The sequence below is a fragment of the Felis catus genome, chromosome A1 (assembly GCF_018350175.1).
Source record: "Felis catus isolate Fca126 chromosome A1, F.catus_Fca126_mat1.0, whole genome shotgun sequence".
NCBI lineage: Eukaryota > Metazoa > Chordata > Mammalia > Carnivora > Felidae > Felis > Felis catus.
The window spans coordinates 155,816,707-155,838,678 of record NC_058368.1 but is presented as its reverse complement, the minus strand read 5'-3'; the positions used below and the strand labels follow the sequence as shown (position 1 = coordinate 155,838,678).

General features: G+C 32.6%; 1 protein-coding gene across 12 annotated transcripts in view; it reads left to right on the top strand.

The window, feature by feature from the left end:
* The window catches only part of FAM172A (family with sequence similarity 172 member A), a 427,753-nt gene that overhangs the window by 104,164 nt on the left and 301,617 nt on the right, over window positions 1–21,972 (top strand). For 11 of the 12 annotated variants that reach the window (XM_023258464.2, XM_023258436.2, XM_045040239.1 and 8 more), the window contains 2 exons: window positions 79–144; window positions 5,090–5,281. In XM_023258464.2, coding sequence (XP_023114232.1) covers window positions 79–144; window positions 5,090–5,281 — 258 coding nt within the window. The remainder of the gene's footprint in view (window positions 1–78; window positions 145–5,089; window positions 5,282–21,972) is intronic. The other variant, XM_023258451.2, reaches the window with a different exon arrangement.

Below are 21,972 nucleotides of genomic sequence, written 5' to 3'. Positions count from 1 at the left end.
AGTAATAACATAATAATTCATGTGGGTTTTGATAATGGATGACATTACATCTTAATGTGTTTTTCCCCCCCTACCTAGATCATCACGAAATATGTATATGAGCTCCTGGAAAAGGACTGTAATTTGAAAAAAATCTCTATACCAGTAAGTCCTGTTTTTAAAAATGCTTAAACTTCCAAATGAGTTAGTTTTCAATTCAGGAGAAAATGGTTATATTAGTTTAACTGTGGTAAGTTTAAATGTTAAGGTTCTAATATGTTGATATTGATAATGATAATATTAAATACATCTGTATACCGCATTTCATTGTGCACAATAGTTCTTTGAAAGTAGTACTTTTAAATGTAGAGGCAAAAAATACTAATAACCAGACTTTTTTGAAAAAGGTGATGCATTTAAAAGGACTACCCCATCTGCCCGTTCTCGTTTAATTTATATAATTTATTTTTACTTACATATTTGAAGTAAACTAAGGTACTTATTGTTGTACTACAAATACACCATCTCTTTAAATATTTCTTGATTGTTTATATTTTTATGTCCATGTTATTTCCTCTGGATATTCCCAAATTCATTCCTCATGCTTCCTGGTTTTTGAGAGCATTCTTTTCAAATTTTGTACATTTTGCCATTTTATAGTGAAAAAGTTTGAGATTTGTTCTCAATATCAAATTTGCAAAAAAGTGTTTTAATGTAAAACCTGAAATAGTAAGCAAAAAACTGAAGAAATAGTTATCTTATATGTGAAATGATGGTGGTACTAGATTACATGATCCTTGATATTGCTGACAACTCTCTGATTTTATGATATATAAAAATCTGGAAGGCTTAATGAATAATTAATTTAAGGCACAAAACTGTGCATATAATTACTTTGTTTACATGAAATTTTGCATGAGATTTTTAAATTCCTTGGATAATGTTACTCTATGAATTGGAGCGTTTGAGGATTTCTTAATATTTATCCTCACAAATTAATTCATACTTCAATATTTAAAAGGAAAATCTATCTTATATTTAGTTTTACATAAGCAAGCTAAAATGCTAGGTCACAATGCTAATCATTTATTATTTTATTCAACAAATATTTGTTTAAGTGTCTTTTAGGTGCTGGGCACTGTTCCAAGTGCTTGTGATGTACTAGTGAATAATATATCATTCTGTGCAATAGCTACACTAACCCTCATTTATTTGGAAACTTTTCTTCCTTTTGTTCAGTCTACCTTTCTTGTTAATTTTATTTCTTTCAAAGTTTCTGAAGAATGATATTTAAAGAGACTTAGGTTTATTTATTGTTACAACACAATTAATATTGAGTCATTTAACTCTGCAATACTTGCAGTTACACGGAACTTTTAAACTCACTTCTGTCCCTTAGATTTCCAGGAGAAATCAGAAGATATTTGGCCTATAGATTATGTTATATGATTAAGTTTTACTATTTTATTTATAGAAAGCCTGGGATGAGGTTTAAGAAGACTTTGTTTTATAGATCTGATTATTTTCCTCTCATTTAAATTTAGACTATAAAGCTAATTAACATAGAAAAAGCTTTACACTAAATGAGACGTATAGTAAGTGTCATGTCCATTTTTGGTTAGCAAAGATTTCCTGATTTCATGAACTGAAAAGAAACCAAAGTTTTTTGGTTTGTTTTAGGAAATTAATATCTCTCCTCAAATTGTCGTCATATATTTTGTATAGTTGTGAAATTTTTCTTGTGTAATTATTTTCTCCTGAGTTCTCTTAAATCCCAAAGCCAGCATTGAAAGTGTCTTGTTTTGTTTTGTTTTGTTTTGTTTTGTATCAGAGTTGTTCTTTTTATTATAGGAATAGCACCAAAGTTTTTTTTTTCTCTGATGATGAACTAAGTTTTAGTTTTATAGAACTATTTAATAAGGAAAGAGAGACTCTTCTCTTTTCTTCCCTTTTTTCTCTTTTCATAAATAACAACACCCTGTGGAAACCCATGATCTGATGGTAAAAATTATGATCATGTATTATGTTTACTCCCTACCCTACATATATTTTCATGTACACATTATTCTCAATTGTAGTGTCTCACACTTGTATAGAATTTTAGATTACATAAATTAGTAACTTGATTATAAATTTTTGTTCATTTTATTCAGTCATATTTAAATAATCATCACAATTAGTGGGGTTCATGAGTATCCTAAAGTGAATGGTTAACTGCTAAAAATTGTTCTCACTGATCAGTTGGTCTTTGAATTTGATTGGTCAATAAAGTGAGGTAGTGCACTAGAATGACTTTTATATGCACTCCTTAATGAAAGCTCAGTTAATGAATTACCACTGTTTGAAGACAATGGCCTGAACAGCCAGTTTCAAACTTAATTAAGCTAATGATGAAAATTATGTTTTAACCATATAGATATTGTACTGTTTAAACTCAGCACTAACTTTATATAGAGAAAGTTATAGATACCAACTTTAAGAATTCTGTGTTGAATTCAGATGAATATAAGCCAGTGACTATCTCAAATACTGCTCTTACTCCTTAATCATTAATACCACTACATTTGTCATTTTCATTGTTTTTTTTTCCCCCTGAATATTCTGGTGTTTTCATGTTTTTAAAGTCAGTTCTTCTGCACGTTCCAGTAAAACTTTTATTCATCTATTCACGGCTACCTTAATTTGCAGCCCTTTAAATATTCTTGAACAGCATTGTAATATAAAAAACACATCTTTATCTTCTGAAAATAAGCACTCTTCCAGTTTTCAAGTGATTACTGTGGAATTTAAAGTGCCAACATTCCATTGCTTAAAAAGTTGACTCAGTTCCTTGTTAACAGGGTACTTAGTCAAAGAGAGAAAGAGTGATCAGAACCTACTAGAAAGTCTATAGCTTTAGAGTTTGGGTTTTTTTTTTTATTTGTTTGTTTTTTCTATTAAGATAAACAGATGTCCATTTCCATAGCCATTCCAGGATCCGTTAAGGCCTCAATGATTTTAAGAGGTATTTTATTTGTGCACATTTAGGCATACTCTTTGGTAAATGAATGACTGGGAACCTCTTTGACCTCTGTTTTATTATACACTGACAGCTTTGCTGTTTAATTTTTCTTCTTACCACTTCCCTTTTTTAAAAAAGCCATTTTAACGAGTGATTCCTCTCTTTTTATATAACATTCTTTGGTAAAAAGGAATTTTCTTCTCACATTTGGTTTTCTCCATCTCTCATCTACTTCCCTTCCTCTCACTTCAGTCAGACCTGCTGTCAGCATCATAATCTGGACATTGCATGCAAGAGAAGCTAATGTGACTGCTTGACACTTCATACTTCTGTTCCTGCATACTTAATTGCTACTAATATACAGCTACGTTTTTTTTTTTAATTTTTTTAATGTTTATTTTTGAGAGACAGAGCGTGAGTGAGGGAGGGGCAGAGAGAGATGGAGACAGAATCCAAAGCAGAATCCAATCTCTGAGCTGTCAGCACAGAGCCTGATGCGATGCTCAGACCACAAACTGTGAGATCATGACCTGAGCTGAAGTTGGACGCTTAACCAAGTGAGCCACCAGGCACCCCCACAGTTATATCTTTTCAATTCTTAGCATTGTGTAACTCTTTTAAAATTTCTTATAGTCATATATCATTTTCATCTCCATATATGCTTTCTGAATCAGGCAAGTATTATAATAAGAAGACTCATTATTTAGTTAAATACCTTTTATTTAAAGGAGGTCACTGGTGATGCTTGATAACATTCCTTATTCCAAAAGTTTATTCATTCCTTTATTTACTGAGTGCCTACAATGTGCCAGCCTGTCTTTTAGGCATTGTGAATGTAGCTGGATCCAAACAGAAAAGTCCATGCCTTCCTGGACTTGCATTCTAGTGGTGGGAGAAGATGGTTAATAAACAATTACAATACATATATAAAGTAAAGCATGCAATATATTAGACTGTGCTAGGTACTATGAAGGAAAATAAAACAGAATGGGGCTAGAGAATTCTCGGGGAGATATTTAAAATAGGGTGGTCAGGAAAGGCTTCACTGAGGAAGGGATTTTTTCCAGCCCTGTGGCTGTGCTCTTCTTGCTGAAATAATTGCTCTTTGTGCTGTTTACACAAATGGCTACCAGTCTGTTTTAGAATTAGAGAAATTTTAATATTTTTCTCTTCCCAGGAATAGCGACTGGGAACATTTAGAATCTAGGACATTTTTTTTTTTGGTGTCCAGAGTTTTTGTCTATTTTTTAGTTTCATAAATTTATGAATATCTAATATTGATAAGTGAAGAGCTGTTTCATTATATAGTATGTGGATTGACCTTCTTTATTTGAGGATGTATATGACCAGGCACCTAGACTTTAGCTTCTGGCTCTGTCATCTGCACAAGAGCTTCCATTTCTAGTCGATAAGGTTATAGGAATACATAAATAACATTCCTTCAGAAAATAATTGTTATATGAGCCTGTGTTCACATTCTGAAGAAAATTTCAAAGGCCAGTGACATAGAATAGTAGGTGATTGAATTTTTAAATAGTTCCCTCTCTCCCCTTTTAAAAACTTAGTAGTATTCCTGGGTAATATGTGATTTTCCAATAGGTATATCATCCTATTGGGTTTTTCTGTTTTCTATTATAGGTGCAATATACTTCTGTGATAGAATTATAGACTCACTAGCTGTGTGATTTGGGGCAAGTTATTTAAACTCCTTAGGCCTCAATTTCTTTATCTGTAAACGAGTATAATAATAGTACAACCTTAATGAGATTGTGATTGAGACAAACATTTACCATAGTATCTAGACCATAGGAAGCTTTAAAAAAAAATCAGTTATTCTCATTTGTATTATAATACCAAACCTATAATATAGAGAGATATATTTCAAATATTCGTTTGCATATTACTGTCATGTCTTTTATGCTCACCCACTTCATGTGTAATTGTTAATCTCTAATAAATAATGAATATTTTAATTTTTTTAAAGGTTTTTACTTTTATAATTCTGGAATAGCCATTCTATAATTTATGGTAGCTATGAGTTGTTTTCTCATTTATGCCTTTGCTTGATCAGAAAACATTTATTTATTACTTAATTTTTTTTAATTACAGGTAGATGCCACTGAGAGTGAACCAAAGAGTTTTATCTTTATGAGTGAGGATGCTTTGACAAATCCACAGAAACTGATGGTTTTAATTCATGGTAGTGGTGTTGTCAGGGCAGGTCAGTGGGCTAGAAGGCTTATTATAAATGAAGATCTGGACAGTGGCACACAGATACCTTTTATTAAGAGAGCTATGGATGTAAGTGCAATTTCTTTTATATTTTTTTGACATTTTATAGCTCTGTTTTATTATAAGTTATTTTATCCTGTCTCTTCAAAAGTACATTCTAAACATAATCCTATCTTTAAATTGTTTTTTATTTGTAGTGAAAAATTATCCTGTATTATTTTGCAGTTACAATGAAAAAATGGTATCTTAAGTGTACACAAATGTAGATAATGTCTTTGAGATGAATATTTTTATTCTAAATTTATTATTATGTGATATATCACTTTAATTATCAAATACTTATCAGTATTATTTAAAATACTTATAAAAAATACCAAGATGGCTTTTGGAAATCGTTGCCTACTTAAGTTAGAAGCTAAAGGAAATCTACTTGAAATTAATCTCTTATTCTTTAAAAGAAGAGTTAGAATAAGTCAGTGTTTGTTATTTCTTTTAAAAACACCAGAGCTCACAAATAAAATGCTTTAAGCATTAGACAAAGACCTGTAAAATGGTAAATTGAAATATTTACTGAAATACTTTATTCTTATTTGAGTTCTACCTTTTCAGAAACTGGTATTTTAAAACTGTATTCAAGGTTTTCTTTCCTATAGTCGTGAAATTGTTTTTTTCTCACCTAGCGTTGTTACATCTTAATGTTTGGCTGCTTTTTTTTGTTTGTTTTTTATTTAACTGTCTCCTTAAGTTCTTCAGTGAACAGGCAAATTTTGCAAAGTATATGTTTCTTTCAGATATGAATAGAGATTTTCTTCAGAAAAAAGGAAAGTGCTATCTTGTAGAAAAACATTTAATTTAAGAACTTAAAGTTATTTAGGAATATATGTATACATGTATGCATTATAGGAGCTACATTATTACATTTTTGTAATTACAATGGGAGAGGAATTGTTTGAAACATTGATGATTGCAAAGGTCAAACATATGTTTCCTGCTCTGTTACCTCTGAAATGATAAAATTAAGGCCCAGCCCAGCTGGACTTTATTTTTATTAATAGATTTTAAGGCCCTTAAAATGCTTCAAGTAGAATATCTTGGGTTAATTGTGTATTGTTTTTTCAGCCTTCATGGATATGCAGAGAACAAAAGACATTACTTTTGATTGGTTACAAACTTCAACAGTACTTTTTTAGTATTATTTAAGTAAACTATAGTAGAATTTAAGTAAAATAAAGTTTAGGGTGAAGGACATAAAATATTGTATTATTTAAACATTTATATCTCTAGTTATGAATCATGAAATTACCTTTCTGTCTGACACATTAGTTTTTGGTTAGAAGAGATCCTATCAGTGGTTTTGAGAACATTTTATGTGAAATGTGATCACAGTTCACTGTATATTTGAAAATATAATTGAGTAAAGAAAATTCGATGTGTTTGTACATATAAATGCTTAGTGAAATATTTTATGTCATTACATTGGCCTGCTAATAGATCAACTAAGCCTTTCCTTTCCTAGTTTTATTGTTGTGTAAGATTTTTCAAGGTGAAAGACTATGGTAAGTCATGCCAAACATCTGTGAATAAGCTATCTGTTGGTTTCCCAAACAAGAGGGAGGAAGTTTGTTGGTAACATTAGACTCGTCAGTCATTTTGTTCTTGTAAGAAGTGTAGTGTTTGGAGACTAACAGCATTTCACTGCATTGACTGTTTTCTGCTTTTCCCAATAATAGGAACTCATGATTCCTTAAAAACAAACAAACAAAAAACAAAACAAAACAAACAAAAAAACAAAAAAAAACAAAAAAAACCCCAGCTGATTTCTAAGTACTTTAGTATTTAGTGTATTTAGAATTTATATGTTGTGTACTTTGAAAATTTTAATTGATGTACTTTTTTCTTTTTGTTTTATATTAAGAACCTGAATATGAACTTTATTGTGGTAAATTTCTACCTGGTAAATATTTAAAAATGGGTATCTAATTAATCTAGATAAAGTGATTTGTTACTCTGGTTTTGCCTTTTCATGGTATTTCTCCACAAGTTCTTTAAGGACTAGTGTCGGGGGGGAGGGGCGGGAGGAGACTGGAGGGAAAGGGGTTGTATTCTAGGTAGCAAGCACAGGAAGACTAATTTGAAGGAGAAGAGCTACTTCATCCTTACCTTTTAGTCAGATCAGCTCTATTTGTTTTTATTTTGTGGACTTTTTTCTAAAATCGTTTTTAAAGAAATGTTTCCAAAGTTTACAAAAGACTGGAAGCCACTACTCCTTTCTTCATGATCTGTCAGTTTTTCATATTACAAGTGAAGTAAATTCTGATATTTTTCAGGATAGACAATATGATCTCTACTTAGTATGGTTTATAATATTTCTGCTATGGCACCTCTTCCTCGAGCCCACCCACTCTCACTCTCTAGTGTAGAGTGTACTCTTGCATTAGTAAGCTTTCCTGCTTTCACAGCTGTAAAAAACAATTTCTGCTATATCCCTTACAGACTTTTAGGATAAGATTACAGTCCTAAGATTGAAGTCATAGCACTGTAAGATTAAAACTTTTTCCCACCAGTGAAACCCTGCTTCTAAGTGGACTGTTTTGTTAACAACAACTACAACAACAACAAATAGGTTTAAATCTATGGAGCCACTTTTGTTGAAGCTGGGGTGAGGATTGGAAAACTTCTATAAGGACCCCTGAGATTTCTTCCTGAACCCTAGGGCTCCATAGATCACAGTTTGAAAATAATAACAGATATTCCAGTCCTTGCATTTTAGATATGTCAGAACTTTATTGTAAAAAAATTATTAAGATTTCATGTTGGAGAAATAGTACATATCAGATACTGTCCCCACAGCTTCTGAGGTTACCATAGCTCATATTTTTAGTGTTTAACAGTCTTCATTGCATATCATATTACTTGGAGTAAGAAACTGTATATCATATAGCCAAGTACTAATTATTCAGTGTTTGTGCAGTTTGAGAGTTACTCGTACGTGTTTCTTCTTTGATCTTTTCTTATGTGGATCTTTCTAGGCATTTCAGTTGGTCTCTGTAAAATGGGCAAGGAAAGTAAAGTCATTACATTACTTGAAGTCATTTAATTACTAATTGCAGATATAGAACAAGGGTCCAGAATTTAAGGAGTCAGTCACTGTCAGGGTTGTGCAGTATTTGTAGGACCCCGAGGATGAGTGCCTCCTTAAATTTTGCATCCTAGGCACCTCTCTGATCTCTCCCTGTCCACGCTTTGACTAATTGAGATGTACTGTCAAAAAGTTTTATGGAGAGTAGTTTGGGAGCCAATAGTCTATAGAGCCAAATTTTACCATGTATCAGAATCACGTGGACGGCTGGTGAAACACAAATTGCCTTTTCCCGAAACCCGATTTTGATGCAGAAGGGTCTGGTTGGGGCCTGAGAATTTACATTTCTAAGACCATATCAGTGATGTGTGTGCTGCTAATCTGAGCACAATTTTAAAACCTCTGGTATAGGTAACACTCTTTGGATGGTTGAGGTTAATTTATAATTTTCAGATGAGGTAGAACTTGATGGCGATTATATTTAGTAAAAGTGTAAGAAGTTCTAGAAAATGTTTTATAATTAAATCAGTAGAGAAATAAAAGTTTAAATTATGAAGAATACTTTCAAAATACTATGTAACTGATGTACTCAACATGACAAAGTTTATTGATTTTAATAATTTTTTAAGAAGTCTGATTACTTCACTAAGCCTAAATTTTCCTAATTTCTCATAGCTGGATTATTTAGAAGAATCTGATGTTTCCATAATTACTTAATTTTACCATGCATGTAATCTAAAAGTCAGGTAAGGGGTGCTTGGGTGGCTCAGTTGGTTAATAAGCAACCAACTCTTTATTTCAGCTCAGGTTGTAATTTTGCAGTTTGTGAGATTGAGCCTGCATGTATGTAGCTCAGCGCTGGTCTTGCACTGACAACACGGAGCCTGCTTGGTATTCTCTTTCTCCTCTCTTTCTGCCCCTCACCCCACTCACATGTGCTCTCTTTCTCAAAATAAATAAACTTTAAAAAAATTATAAGTAAAGTAAAATCAAAAGGCATATATCAAAATGGTGATTATCCTTTGCTAATCCTTCCTCATTTATTCTGTTCCTAGATATAGTCTGTCAGTAGTTTTGGAGTTACTTATATGTTCCATGTCCATATTTTTAAATTATAAGGCTGTTCTTTTGATTTATCAGTCACTTGATATTAGTCTTGTGTACTTATGGTACACAGGAATCTCTTTCCCATCATCACAGTTTTTGGATTCAATCAGCAATCAGGCTTTGCAATATTACTCTTACTTCAACACTGTTTATGGCTGAGCCAGATAGGTACTATGGTTACATTTCATTTTTGCTAAAGTTTTTTTTCATGGAATTGATAACTTCTTTCCTTTCAATTTTCTTTGTAATAATTGTTAATTGAGATCTTGATTGGCTTCTCAGTAATGTTTTTACAGGGCCAGACTTATCAGAGAATCTCATAGTTTTTTCTTCTGGAGACCTGTCTTTTGGAACCCTGTGGACTTGTGTTTCAGTCTTGATGGGTCACTTTCTAAGCCTGCCTGTCTACTTGTCTCTCCTCCTGGGATTCCCCTCAGATTCTCTCTTATGTTTGACCTCCTCTCTCCTGGATCTAATGACTCCAGCGTTTTGGATATATGCCCTCATTTTGTTGGAGCTGTCAAAAAGTGAATACGACATAAATTTCTAAAACCTTGTATTTCTGGGGAAAAAAGTCTTTATTTTACTTGTTCCCTTTATTTTGATAACTCAGCGAGGCATAGAATTCCAAGTTGAAAATCATTTTCACTCTGAAACTTGAAGGCTTTGTTTTCATTGTCTTTTAGCTTCCAGTGTTTTAATTGAAAAGTCCCGTACCATTGTGATATTGCATCCTTTTGCTCCCTCTGTGGAAGATTCTTTTCCTTCTGCCTGGTGTCAAGAAGCCACTCCTATTGCTTTTAAGAAATTTCCTATGTTATGGTGTTTTGTCTGTTTGTTTTTTATTGTTTTGGGCACTTGGTGATTGCTTTCTATCTGTACTATACCCCCGTGATGATTCTCAATCCTTAGGAAATTTATTGTGTTTTTTCTTGGTAATTTTAATTTTCTCTATTTCTAGAATTAGTATCTTGGTTTTGGAGTTGCAGATTGAATCTGTAAATGTCTTATTGAGTTGCTAATACTTTCTCTCTTATTTCCATCTATTTTTGCCCTAATTTTGTTTTAGTAGGTTACCTACTTTATCTTTTAGCCCTTCTATAGAATTTTTAAAGTTCTATCATATTTTGGAATGGAGCTCTCTTTTGAATCATTTTTGCAGACCTCTGCATAGTACACTTGATTTGAGCTCTGTGTCTCTCTCCTCCCCTTCTGTGGTCGTTTGTCCTTTCAGTCCTTTTCTGGATGTGTCTCAAAAGGAAACACCTTTGATTTCTTGTAGGGCTATCTGCACAATGTGAGATTATGACCTGGTTTTTGGGGTTTTGGTTTGTTTCTTTGTTAAGGAATGTGGTAATTGCACCCTAGGTGATATTAAAAGTAATGCCTCAGATTTTGGCCTCAAGGCCTACCCCTACTTTCTAAGAAAAGCACCTCGAAATTTCTGAGTTTTTCTGAAATTCTGTGGATGAGTTGACTTTCTTCCAGTCATGATCTCCCTCTGGAGGCACTTAAATTTTTGTTTTTTGTTTTGTTTTTTTTTCTTTCCTCTGTAGTACCAATCCAGTTCCATCAGCTTACAGTCTCCTAAAAATTTATCGACATCTGTGTCCTCTGTTCTCTCCACACTCATTTGTTTTGTCTCATTTGTTTAATACCATCCTTCTTCTTTTTTTTTTTTACTAATATTTTAGTATGATTTGTGGAAGAAATGGAGATAATCAAAAGAATTCAGTATACTTTTTTAATTACATGTTTTTTTATCTATCTTGTTGTTCCAGTGACAGGTAGTCACTTTACAACTCATACTTTTTTAAAACAAATAACATTAAAGCAATTTTCTTTATAACAGTATTCTTTGTAAACCTTAGGAGATGATATCCTTATGTAGTGATATTCATCACAGTGGAATGTTTTAGGATTTTCTTTTTGAAATCATTGATTGTAAGGTAGCTAAACTAAAGAATATATAAACTATTGTTTGATATAAATTACATACTTTAAATGTTGATTTAGACCTTTCTAGTATTTAAATTGCTTGCTTCCCTTTTAATAAGCTATACTTAACTCTTCTATTCTGACCTTCTGATTCCTCTTTCCTTAGTGTATTTGGGATCCCCTCCTTTTTTGACAGGCACATTTTGTAAAGTTGATTGATTACAGTATTAGGATTTTTTTTTTCCACAAATGAACATGGAACCATTATAGATAGTTATCTAAAATAGGGTGGGTTTTTTTCCTCAGTAATTTGAGTAATTAAATTTGGTAACACTTTCTTAACTCCTGCCTTCAATTCACTGTTCCACCTAGGTACTGCAAGGTCTTACTATTTTAACATGAATATTTACAAAGTTGGTGACGTGGAGATTTTAACAGGATTCTAATGGTTGTTGCTGCAGTAAGAAGTACTTTATCAATACAGGGCATAGCTTTATTCTTAACTGGAGCAATGACATCCAGCAACTTTTGGGATGTTACTTAGTATTTACATAGTGCAAGCAGAATATAGTATAGCAGGATACAGTTTATAATATATGCTTAACGTCTCAGAAACCTCAAAAACATGAAAATTGTTTGGAGCTTTAAAATATGTTTTTGTTTAAAGGACTTAGAGGCTTTGATGCTTTTTTTGAAAAGCCATTCAAAGCTTTGTGGAACTAAACACTTATTAAAATAAGATGCTATTTTTCAACATCTAAGATTGGCAGATAAATTGATAATAAATTGTATGATAATACCAAGTTTGAATATTGTTGGAAATGTAATTTGAAGCAATTAGTTATATTTTCCGAAATTAAGTGTGCTTATTAACCTTTGATCCTAAATTCCATTTATAGGAATTTACACTAGAGCAGTACACAAAGTATTCATACAAGGATGCCCATCAAAGGAGTTTGTAATGGCACAAAAACTTCTAATCACTGAAATATCCACCACTAAGGGACTATTTGATTAAATAATGGTATATTCATATAATTAAAAATTATATACCTATTAAGAAGAATGAGATGTGTGAGTTTATGTGTTAATTCATATAAGATGATAACTAAGAGTTAATCAGATGGAAACACAAGAATGAGATCATTTGTTAAAAAGTACAGTTATACATGTATACATGTACACTTCTCTATATACAGGGGTACACATTGATGTTCCAGGAAACTTAGGCAAGAAACTATGAATTTTCTTCTTTTGCTTTTACTTACTCATTTTTTATGTTTAATTCTCTTTTTTTGTTTTTTTTTTTATTTTACTTTAAGCAGGTATTACTTTAATAATTTTAAAGACAAAATTTTTAAAAATTGTAAGTAATATTCATGAAATATACTGTAGTACTATTATCACTTAACTATTATTAACTGTATATATTATCACTTAACTATCCCTTAACTATTTCTAAAACAACTTAAATGTTACATTACAAAACTGAACGCAGCTTTTTAAAATAATTATTGATTTTTTTACCCATAAAGACTGGCTAAATTTAGACCCCTGAAATTTAATTTCAAACTTTAAAAACATAACTGCGGATTTTTTTTCTTATTTGAAATATGGTCTATTAAATTATAGGTTGAAACCAAGAACACTAATTCCAAATTTTAAGAGTAAACTTTGAGAGAAACTACATATTAATCAAAGAAAATATAAGCTATTACATTATATACTTCATAAAATATTGTTTAAGTCAGAAATTCCAGAAAAGGTCAAAAAAGCTTAGCACATTACTGAACTGACAAGGTATATGAGGCCACACTAGCCCCCATGCCAGCAAAAGAAAACAATGGAATGACAGCTCTAGTGTTTGGAGAGACGTTGTTAACGACAGCTTATTCCTTTATGATTTCAACTCTTGACAGAAGACAGGTCTGCTTGTTGCATCATGGCAGATATATCATTACCTTCTGGCCCTGTCATGACTGAATTGGGAAAAAAAACCCACATCCAGTTTTGAAAATCCAATTACCTTCTGGAATTTTGGTCACTATTTCAGAGATAGATGTGAATAGCCATTCTGTGATAGCTCTTTGCATCTGTATTGTTCCCTAGTACTGAACTAATTAACTAATTAAGCATACACTGAAGCTGTTTCTGTAGTCAAGTAGAGAGCAAGGTGTAACAGCATAGAGCATCTTGATATTCTTACATCATCTCAAGAAAAATACTGCAAGGCCTCTTATCCTTAATATTTGTTTTCAACCTATATTTATACCTGACATCGAATAACTTTTAAAGTAGACCTAGGCCTTTTCACTAAGTGCAAGAGAAAAAAATACTGGATGTTTAAAATGATTAGGCACCATTTTTACTTGAAAAATTATTGGTCATAATTATAATTTCATTTTGACTTGGTCTTTCTATTTCTCAATTACATGCACATTTGAATTCTGTTGTGTGGTTTTGTTTTGTTTGTTTGTTTTTAATCTCCCTTGGCTGCCTAAGAAGTGACTCTGGAGACAGAAAGAGAGGGTGTGGGTTTTGAAAGTATGTCAAAAGCCTTGGGGTTTGTGTATGATCAGAATTTTAATGGAGGTTGAGGTGAGTTTAAATGCATAGAAAGCAAACATTAAAAACTTGTTTAATTTCTGTCATGTTGTTCTTTTTTGAGTCACTCTGATATCTTTTTCAAATCTGCTTTACTCTTGAGCTTTGTGTTACTATATCCGCGATCTGTGTTTTCCCCTCTTTTTATTCTGTTTTAACTGCTGATCCCTTTTCTGTGGTTCTTCCTTTAATATCAGCTGAAGCAGTTTGAATTGCTGAATCAAAGCTGTTTGGGGAGTGAGAGAGTGTGTAAGATTGTGCAGGGTGAGATTCTCTGGGTAGAAGGTAACACCTCCTGCAGTTATAATCAATGCTCTGGACACTTTCAAAGATTGGAGAAGCCATGACTTGCTCCGGGGTTAAACTTTTAAAAGAACTTCCCTAGAGAAAAATATCATCAATAAAATGAAATAATTAGCTGACAATTCTTGAGTAGCCTAGGTTTAACAAGAAAAGATCAGAGATAGGTCAGCTTTGCATTTTTCACTGTACTTTTGGTTCCTTCTGGGTTTTAGCTTTATACTTTTATTTATCCTAAACATGGTTTTAAAAACTTAATTACTTCCGTATATCAGTTGAGCCCCTGAGTTACTTTAATTTGAGGAGAAGAACTAAAATGAAAAGAATATCAGCTTTTAGGAGTAGGAAATAGTCTGAACTGCTACTTGAAATAATTGAGACAGTAAATTATGGAAGGTAGGTTGTTTATGAAAGTGCAGGTTGCACTGTTTAAGTCACCAAGCTTTAGATTAACTGCATTATATGTGTGTGGATATTCACATATTTTTAAATGTATTATATGGGTTAAATGAATTATATTTAAATAATCAGTAAAATATGATTTTTTGAAGAAAAAGTGTTAAGTGAATTTAAGGATTAATAATTATTAGTTTCCAGGGGTGTTGTTCAGTAGCATGCTTCTTTGGTGATGATTTTATTCAGCTGTTTATGTGATGTAAATAAAAGGCATATTTTAAAATATTAATACCTAAAAATATTAATTCCTAGATAAATTATCTATTTTTATTTATGAAATTAGAAATCGTAACTAATAAGCATTATGACTTAAAGATTTAATATGAAAAGGATATGTTATTAATTACTTATTTTTTTATTTATAATACAACTTTTTAAAATTAAGACTGGATTTCAACAGTAATTCTGGATACTAACAGGCTAATACTTTAACTTTTTTTTTTTTTTTTACATAAAATATATAATCTTGTTTTCCTGGTCATAAAACAAATCACTATTTCAGATTTGTGGTGAGGTGTTATAAGAATTAGATGGAGGGGCGCCTGGGTGGCTCAGTTGGTTAAGCGTCCGACTTCGGCTCAGGTCATGATCTCACAGTTTGTGAGTTTGAGCCCAGCGTCGGGCTCTGTGCTGACAGCTCGGAGCCTGGAGCCTGCTTCGAGTTCTGTGTCTCCTTCTCTCTCTGTCCCTCCCTCACTTGTGCTCTGTCTCTGTCTATCAAAAATAAATCTAAAACAGAATTAGATGGAATACTTTGGCATACTTCATATATTTAGAATCACGTACTTTTTATATTTTAAAATAAATAAACTCTTATCAGTTTACTCCAAACATAAATACAATGAGTTATCTCTTACTGTCAGGTATGCATTCAGATGACAACAATCTTTTAGAATCTATGTTTCTGATTTGTGTTTATAATCCTTATTGAAAAGGAGATGGTACCTTATGAAATGAATATAAAAGGATGAATATGCCTCGTGAAGACTGAAGGCTGTGGAAGAGGGCTTCCAGTAGTATTAATTTTTTAAAAAGCACAAATAGTATTATGTTAATAAAAAGTAATAAAAAGGGGCACTTGGGTGGTTCAGTCAGTTGAGTGTCCGACTTCGGCTCAGGTCATGATCTCGCTGTCCATGAGTTCAAGCCCCACGTCAGGCTCTGTGCTGACAGCTCAGAGCCTGGAGCCTGTTTCAGATTCTGTGTCTCCCTCTCTCTCTGCCCCTCCTCCACTCATGCTCTGTCTGTCTCTCTGTCAAAAATAAATAAACATTAAAAAAATTTTTTTAAGTAATAAAAAAAAAACAAGTTGTATTATGTTAACAAAAAGCACAAAAATAGTATTGTGTTAAGTATATATTCTACAGTTTAAAAAAATGGATAGTTTCAGGGTCATTCACATTTAATTTTATACAATTGTGAGATTAAAAAAAAGATTGAGGGATTTAAGCCAGTTCAGGTTAGGTATGCCATCTACAAATGGCACAGCAGAGGAAACTATTATTTTTTGTTGCCTAGAGTTTAAATTATAATGAACATATGTGCTATAATTTAAATTCTGAATGAAAGTAAGTTATTTCACAATTTATTGTTTTATAAATCAAAACTGAAGTCTTGATAGAGAAAGTTAATATTTCTAAGAAGCTCTCCTTTGGCCTTTTATTTCTGCAGTAACACAGTGATAATGATAAATAATATAAGTATTTCTTCAAAAGAAACTTATTAAGAAAATTAGGGAGAGTACTGTTAAGCAATTCAACTTTGCTTTTCCTTTTAATAATGAAGACCATTGCTTTTATTATAATTTTCACAGTTTTACCATATTTAATAGTGTGACTGAAGCTTTTAAAACAATTCTATTAAGTTGTGATCCTTACGCTTTCTTAAAACAATTCTATTAATTTGTTGTCTTTATGAGGCACCTGGGTGGCTCAGTCGGTTAAGCGTCCGACTTCGGCTCATGTCACGATCTCATGGTTCATGGGTTCAAGCCCTGCGTAGGGCTCTGTGCTGATAGCTCAAAACCTGGAGCCTACTTCAGATTCTGTGGCTCCCTCTTTCTCTGCCCCTTGCCTGCTTACACTCTGTCTCTGTCTCTCTCTCTTAAAAATAAACATTAAAATTTTTTTTAATTGTTATCTTTATGATTACATAAAGAGAGTGGAAACTTTGTTAAAGATAAGGACACTATTTGAGATATGAAGTTATAGGTATAAGCATTTATATATTCTGGTGCAGCTTGAACATAGGATGTTAAATAATAACTCACTTTAATAAAGATCAATTTATTTATTTATTATTAAAAATAGATATGTTTTGAAACATATTCGTGACTAAACCATATACACAAACATACATATGTGTATATATATATGTTAAAATTCCAAATTCCTAACCCAGTAGTGGTTTGTTTTTTTTTCCCAATAAACTATTATTTGAAAGACATGTCAATTCTGTTGGGAAAAGAGTACTTGCTTATTCATACCATGAGCTGCATGTTTGAATAAAATTCTCTTTAATAATGAATTAGTCTTAAAAATATTTAAGAGAACATATATCCAGAGAAACACGTGCCAAGAATATTTCTAAACTTTCTTAAGGAAAGTTTGATGTACTTCTCAGTTTGCATTTTCTGATAGTTAACATATCTTTCCATTGAGTTTTGATGCACATTTACTTAGTATTGTAATGGTACTGCCCTTTTGAATAGTGTGTATTGTTTATGATCAAAAACTTAAAGAAGTTAAACACTTTTATCAGAAAAAACTTAAACTATTGGTAATTGTCTTTTTTTTCCTGGAAATTAACCAATTATGACATCAAAGCCTGTATGGAAAGGTATGTAGTAGGTCATTCGCTGCTGCAGGCAGTTTATCTCACTCCAGGATGCATTTGTTTTGGTTTCTCTCATTTTCTGCCTGTGGCACTATATGGTAAAATTCAGACATCTTCTTCCCCTCCAAGGAATCTCATGGGTGGAGGATAACTTATACAAAATTAATAAATGGTGTTGCTTCTTCATTATCGCCCATCCAAGGCAATTTTCAGTGTTCACTTTAGAGAAAAAAAAATTGGGTTGTGTAGAAAGCACTTAGAACAGTAAATTAACAAATTTAAAACAGTGAGTCAGTTGTAAAAGGGAAATGTATTTTGAGGCAGTCACTCCTATATTAAGCAATTTAAAATATTGACCTAGTAATTTCTTAAGTATTTGTATTTTATGATAAGTAAATTAGGTGAATTAGTTCATTTATCCAGAGGAGTCTATTAGAGCTTGCTTATTAGAAGTTTTATTGTTACTCTTCACGTGGATCATTTTATTTAAGCATTTTGTTGCAGCATACAAGAGAAACAGTTTTTTAGGAGAGAGAAGAATTGGCATGACTGGTGTTGATCTGTTACATTGTGTGCTTCATGATGCTCATATCTGTAGGGGCGCCTGGGTGGCTCATTCGGTTGACTGTCCAACTTCAGTCATGTCATGATCTCAGTTGGTGGGCCTGAGTCCCATGCCAGGCTTTGCACTGACCGCTTGAAGCCTGCTTTGGATTCTCCGTTTCCGTCTCTCCCTGCCCCTCCCCTGCTTACACTCTCTCTCTCTCTCCCCAAAATAAACCTTAAAAAAGGTTTTTTTTTTAATGAAAAAATGATGCTCAATTCTGTATAAATACCATAGGTAATGGTATTTAAGTTTGCTTTCAATAAGAAATTACATATATAGTAAATAATAGTATGTATAGTATTAATTCCTTTTTTCTTTTTAATCCCCAGGAAGTTTTTTGTTAGCTGTTGTATATATATATACATACATATATATACATATACATATATACGTATATATATATATATATATATATATACAACAAATATATATATATACAATATATATACAAATATATATATTAAATGTTATATAAAGACTTTAAATGTAAAGTCTTATATAAAGACTTATGTGAAGCCTTATATAAAGTCTTTTTTTTTTTACATTTATACATTTGCTTTTTTTTTTAATGTTTATTCATTTTTGAGAGAGAGTGCGAGCAGGGGAGGGGCAGAGAGATAAGGAGACACAGAAACTGAAGCAAGTTCCAGGCTCTGAGCTGTTAGCACAGAGCCTGACGTAGGGCTCAAACCCACAGACTGCGAGATCATGACCTGAGTCGAAGTTGGACGTTAAACTGACTGAACCACTCAGGCACCCCCATTTGAGTTGTTTTAAGAGAAATAATTTTAAGATTAGGAATTGTTTTAAAGAAGCATTTGGAAGAAAGCCACATCATTGTCTCATCTTGAGCTTCTGCATCCCAGTTTGTTACTTTCATGATGTACAGGAGTAACACAGTTAAGACTCCTAAATACTATAGCTTTGGGAAATACCCTCTTACTTTGTTTAGATATATTGCACCATGCTATAACTGTAACAACTTGCCCAATAATATCAATCCTGTTTTGTGAAATTTTATAGGTATGCTTCTGTTACCCACTAAACTGTAAGCTCATTGAAAGCAAGACATATATTTTCACCATTGTCTGGCAGTATAGTTGAATAGATAAGAACATAGGCTTTAGTGTTAAACATTCCTAGTTACCATTTTTAGCTTTGTGCCTTAATAGTGTGTGATTTGTTCAAGTGTTTTGAACTGTTCATTCTTGGTTTTCTAATCCATAAAGTAATCATAATAGTAATACCAAACTCACAGAAATATCCTGAATATTAACTGATAAAATGTGTGAAAAGCACTTACTGCTGTACCTGAAGCTGTTTTTAAAACTTACGGATGGAGAGGTAAATGAATTCCATTAACAAAAAAGAAAAGCGTGATGGCTTATTGACAGACATCATTATTTATGCTAGATCTATTAAAAGATAATCCTATGTGATTGCAGCTCTCCTGTTCTTTTATAGGAAGATGATGTGTACAAGTTCTTAATCTAACAGCTGTCACATCATGAGTACTTAATAAATGTTAATAGTAATGAAAGTGGAGATGGTAGTTATTTAGTGTTTAGTTTTGTTTTTGTTTTGTTTTCTCCACTTTCTCTACACATCCTGCCACTCTCTATCCCATTCCTTTAGCAGTATGATTGGGTTTCTTCTGGCATCTAATTGTACTGGCAGTTATTTTTCTGGATCTATATTATCCAACTGTTCTAAGGACCCAGAGGACATGGGATTAAGTTGGTCTTGACAATGCCTTGGAGGTGTAGATGTTATTTCCCAGGTGTAACTACATCTAGCAAGTAGAAACATAAACATCCTGAAAATGATTTTTCTTTTGAAAACTCACATTTGTTAATGGCAAAAATTTTGTTCTAACCTTTCTACCTTGTGGAATCCATCCCTCTATCCATCCGTCAATTCTCCAATTCATCTATAGATCCATCAAGCATTTATTGAGGACCAGCCACTGTTTAGGGAGATACAGTATTGAATAAAACATTAGTGCTTGCCCTCAACACATTGTGGTTTAATGGGCGAATACAGGCATATTCAGTACAGTACCAAGTATATACCCAAACTGTAAGCAGAGGGTACCATGGGTTAACATATTGAAGGCATCTCTTAAGGCCATCTTTGTAAAAATACTTCCCAGGAGAAGCATTATTTACATGAAATCCTTAACTATGAGTGGGCACTTGGAGGTAGGGAAAGGTATTCTAGGTAAAGGTACTAGTTGAATAAAACTTGAACTTAGAGTTTGATGTGAGAGAGAGAATAATATAAGACTAAAGTTTTAGAGATCTTCAGGCTTTGATGTGTCCAACTTAAGATATTTGTAAGTTGTCTTAAGGATCATGAAACAGCACTGAATGATTTCTAAAAGGGGAAATAACATGGTCATATTTGTGTTTTGGAAAATTAATTCTGGCATAAGTTGGAAGAGTAGATTCGGTGACTGGTAAGAAACTATTGAAGTAACCTGTGAGCAAAAATGGTAGACTGAACTGAGGAACCCTTGAGCATGTATAGAACTGGAGAGATACGAAAACTATTACAGTGATTTGACTATATGTGGGAAATTAAAAAAAAAAAAAGATTCAAATACAATAGCTGGGTTTCTGACTTGTGTAATAGGGGAGATGTTAGTAACACTAATTGAGGAGGAATACTGAAGAGATCTTTTAACATTGAAAACGTTGACAACCTTATTATTTATTTATTTTTATTTTTTGAAATAGAGTGTGAGAGAGAATGCAAGTAGTGGAGGGGCAGAAGGAGAACAGAGAGAATTCCAAGCAGGCTCCATGCCCAGAGCAGTGACCACTATGGGGTTCGATCCCACGACTGTAAGATCATGACCTGAGCCTAAATCGAGAGTCAGACACCTAACTGACGGAGCCACCCAGGCACCCCATGAATCTTATTCTAGACAAGAGGTGTAGATGCTACCATAGTCTTCCCAACCCATTTGTTTGACAGTGCCTCTAACCCCACTTTCCTACTCTTTCCATCTTATCCCTCTGTTTCAGCAATAGGTATGCTGGATCATGCAGATGCTCTGAGAGTTAATTTTATGATTAGTCTAAGTCCATTGTTGCAAAATTGAAAGAAAAATCATAACTAATCCTAATATTATTAATATCTCCTAATATCATGTAGATTAACTTACACTCTGATTTAACTCTCTTTTACTTTTGTATTTTCTTTAGGATATTTGTTGAAAGGCTACAAAGCAAGGAGCTCATTAGATAATGGAAAAAATTGTGAATGGCAGTTGTAAAGGTCTTAGAAAACCCACACTGAGACTGAGAAAACATTGTGTTTACTCAGATGAAATCTGTTGACTACCATTACATAATGTTGTAAAAAAGAGATCAGATATGTGGATATTTAGTATGGTCACATTCAGCATTTAAAATATTTCACATTTACAATATTTTGTTCATGGTCTTCTCTCCCAAAGCAATGGTTGCTACATTTAACTTTTGAAATTTGCATTATAGGGTGTGTGTGTGTGTGTGTGTGTGTGTGTGTGTGTGTGTGTGTGTGGTGCGCACGCGCGCGTGTGTGTTTCTTTTTGAAAATAGTTTTCTCATTTCTTTAATGAAGGTGGTCTACTGGATGGTCTAAATTGGTCTTCCTAGGGCTTAAGTTGACTATAGATTCTGTTTTTATAATAATTTTTTTTATGATACAAGCATACTTATTTTAAGGAACCGAACTATGGGAAACATTTGGTTTAATTTCTCACAATTTAGTCTAATTCTTTCTATTTTCCTTTTAATATCAAAATTTCCTCCGAATTACAAAAAGATACTGTTTTACAAAAGACCT